Source organism: Diospyros lotus, chromosome 10 (assembly GCF_014633365.1).
Source record: "Diospyros lotus cultivar Yz01 chromosome 10, ASM1463336v1, whole genome shotgun sequence".
NCBI lineage: Eukaryota > Viridiplantae > Streptophyta > Magnoliopsida > Ericales > Ebenaceae > Diospyros > Diospyros lotus.
This window is the reverse complement of record NC_068347.1, coordinates 1,305,220-1,308,843: the sequence shown is the minus strand read 5'-3', so window position 1 is coordinate 1,308,843 and position 3,624 is coordinate 1,305,220. Positions and strand designations below refer to the sequence as shown.

The following is a 3,624-nucleotide window of genomic DNA, read 5'->3' as shown; positions in this document are numbered from 1 at the left end:
GTGTTGGCAACCTAACAAATCCCTCTCCTATTATTCGGGTTTGAGACTGACTATGATAAGCAATAATACTTTTACCACTAGAAGTGTTTAAAAGATTACTCAACCTATACGAAGAAACCAATATAATAGAGTTTTTCAAAAGGTCTAATTATTGTTCAAAACTTGTTGTTTCACGCTTAATCATTGCAGAATGGTAAATTTTAAAACCAAGAGTAAGAAATCACACGAGTTTAAGATTGAAAAGCATATGTAGTAGAAATGAACACAACTCCAACATCAAATTGGTGTTTTCATTACACAATTCCATAATTAATGTATATGGACTGAGTTATTAGTTAATCTCTGCACCAATTTGAAGTGTTTAAATTGCTGTAGTTTGATTTGTAAAAGCAAAAACACAATATATATGCTGGTTTCTTTCTCACACAACATCAGTTTGTTCCACTAAGTAGTGCTAAAATCCAAAGTTTAGGGAGCACAGAAGAGGATAATGAGAAAAAAACAGTAGAAGATACACATTAATGTTGTGCACATTAAAATTATGAATGAGGTGCACAATTAATTCATTTTACATTGATCCAGTACAGGAATAGACATATACATATAAACAACCAAGAGCTGAGGAAAAGCATAAATTAAACAACCAGCAGCCATACCCATACACATTATTATTTTACACCTCAGTTGCTTTGGGGTTGGGCATTAATTAATCATGCAGTGGGGTATGAGGCCATCTTGGCAATGCCACAAAGGCCTTCTTTGGCGGCAATGCCTCTCTGCATCCTTATGTACCCTTCTTCTCCCCATGATGTGCCCCATGAGTTCTTCACGAGCCAATACTTAGTCCCATCCCCGTCGGTACCATAGCCAACGGCGGTGACGCCGTGGTCTAGCTCAGTCCCACACTCTCCCGTAAAGACTCCACTCGAGTAGAATTGGAAGTCAGAGCCCCCAGCATCGATGGCGACCGAGACTGGCTGATTAGCAACGGCCTTTTGAAGGGCACTCTCACTGTTTGCAGGCACGTCTTCGTACCCATTTATCTTGGCTGCGTGGTTTCCGGCTTTGTTCTTGTTGCAAGTGCCGTCCGTACCCTGGTACGGATAGTTTGCTTCAGTTGTGAGTCCTTCGTTTTGTTTGATGAACTTAAAGGCATCATCCATGAGGCCACCATTGCAGCCCTGATCTTCGCCTGAAGTGTCACAGTCGACAAGCTCTTGCTCGGACAGGGAGATGAGCTTGCCAGTTGTTAGCTGGTTATTTCCTTCCATGGCTGCCACAGCTGAAAACGCCCAACAACATCCTGTGTATAGATATGTTGTTGGGATCTGGTTAGGAGATAAGCAACAAGAAAATCCTTGTGGTTAGAAGAATATCAATGATATATGCATGCTTACCACACTGGCCTTGGTCCTTGATCGCGGTTACTGCTCCTTTCTTCCTCCAGTCCACGGTGGCTGGAACTGCAGTCACGTTTTGGTATCTGAAAGACGGCGCAACAGTGGAACAGACATGGCTCTTGAACCTGTTTCGCAATTTGAACTCGTCATTCGTAAGATCTGCAAATTGATTCACTCCTAACTTGTACCCACTGTGGCCTGCCTTATTAAACGACTCGATGCGTTCCACATTGGCCTTGAATATCCTGTAACGTTTCGCCTTCTCATCAGCATCCTTGTACTCCCGCCCATACCGAGCCATCCACTGCTCGTGTCTCAGCTGGTACATGGCTTCCTCCTCCTCCTGCTGCTGAAGCGAGCGAGAAGCTGCTTGGGTGGCCAACGTTGCCCAAATGAGCAACAAACCCAAGCAGACGAGGCTGCACTTGCTGGGGCTTTGGGAACCCATTGCTTAACTATTAATTAGGAGGTGAACTGATCTCATCTTTGCCATTGTGTTGTTTGCATTTATATAGCTAGAGAGATTGTAAAGTGTATATGATTGGGATATGTTTTAAATACTTTGTGATCACTGCGTGCCTTAGTGAAATGCTATATATGACTTGGAATGTTCATATATAGAGTTGAAGGTTCCATTGTCGAAACGTCCCATGAAACTTGGAAGTGAAAGCTGCCTTTGATATCAATGCCACGGAAAGTTGACTGCAACTCATCTCTTGTATTTTAGTAGTGATTGATGATGTCATTATCTAATCATTTTATATTAAAAATATTGAGAAGCTGATGGCATCGATTAAGTGCCTGATCAAATGTTGTGATTTGACCCTTCCAATTGGCTGCCTCACTTGTCTCTTCGCAATGCTCTGCTAACTACATCTATTTTTTAGATCTAAATTGGGAGGGAGTGAATCTCAATCACAATATGAATGTTTCTAATAATTATTATGTAACGAAATAATGGCTTTCTTCATCAGTCCCTCCATCCCTCCCACCGTGATCGACATCGGCGCCACACTCTCCTGTGAAGACTCCACTCCAGTCAAAGCCGCCGCCGGCGTCAATGTTGACCGAGACAGGCTGATTACCAACGGCCTTCTGAAGGGCACTCTCACGGTTTGCAGGCAGGTCTTCTTCGTACTCACTTATCTTGGCTGCGCGAGGTTTCCTGCTTTGTTCTCGTTGCAACTGCCGTCGGTTCCCAAGCATTGGAATATTATATTGTATATTTGTATTGATCTCACATACAGCCCAATACATCAATATACAACTATTATTTTTAATATAAAATTAAATATCTAAATAATATTTGGTAATAATTATAACCTTCTTCCATGATGCAATGAGAAGGCTCGGGGTGCCCTTTCAACGTCTTCGAAATGTTTTTTTTATTGAAACTTTAAAAAATATCATTTTTTTTTTACTATTTCTATAATTTTAAAAATATTTTAACATCATTTCACAATATTAAAAAAATATTAAAAATGAGTTTCCGATCACAAAAAGATTAGAGATGAGATTTCCATCTCTAACCAAGTTATGGACAAAATTTTTATAAATTGTATAAAACTTATGTTTTATTATTTTTTTTTATGCATTATGCATTCAAACATAATAAAACCATAGAGAAAGAGAATAATCAAATGGAGGAACTTTTATAAATTATATTATATTTTATTATTTTTTTTAAATTTATTATTTATTTTTAATTAGTAACTCATGGTTTATGGATTATAGAATTTATGTTTATATCTCTTTGAATGTATTATGAAATTTATGTCTATTTTTAGATTAAATAATTATATTTTATAATTTTATATATTAAAAATTATATTTACAAAAAAATTCCTTTATTTTTATTTACGTATTTTTTTGCATTTTCGTTTCCTACTTTTTTTAAAATATACCTTTTTCCGTTTTCATTAATTTTGTATTGTATCAATTTTCTATTTCTATTTTTGTGCAATCTAGGAAGGGAATTATAGGCGCCCCTAACCAGGACCCACAAAAAGATGACATATATTGTAATACCCCATGTGTAGCTAAGGTTAACACGTAATTTCGATGAGTTTAGAATATCGAAAAATTGGTTTGATAGTAGTTATTAGTACCGAATCAACAAGGAATGCCTCGGAATGAAATTATCTAAGGAAAATTATATGGTCTCAACGAGCGTATCGACATAGGATTTATGGTATCGAAAGAAGTCGGATCGGGAATAATTTTC

At 37.7% G+C, this 3,624-nt stretch overlaps 1 protein-coding gene across 1 annotated transcript; it reads right to left on the bottom strand.

The window, feature by feature from the left end:
• Nucleotides 1-617: 617 nt before the first annotated feature.
• On the bottom strand, nt 618-1,935 carry LOC127811880 (senescence-specific cysteine protease SAG39-like). The gene is made up of 2 exons (XM_052352073.1): nt 1,398-1,935; nt 618-1,303 (listed from the first exon to the last, which is right to left on the bottom strand). The coding sequence occupies exons 1-2, from the start codon at nt 1,846-1,848 to the stop codon at nt 711-713; spliced, it is 1,044 nt and encodes a 347-aa protein (XP_052208033.1). The 5' UTR covers nt 1,849-1,935; the 3' UTR covers nt 618-710.
• Between the last annotated feature and the right edge of the window lie 1,689 nt (nt 1,936-3,624).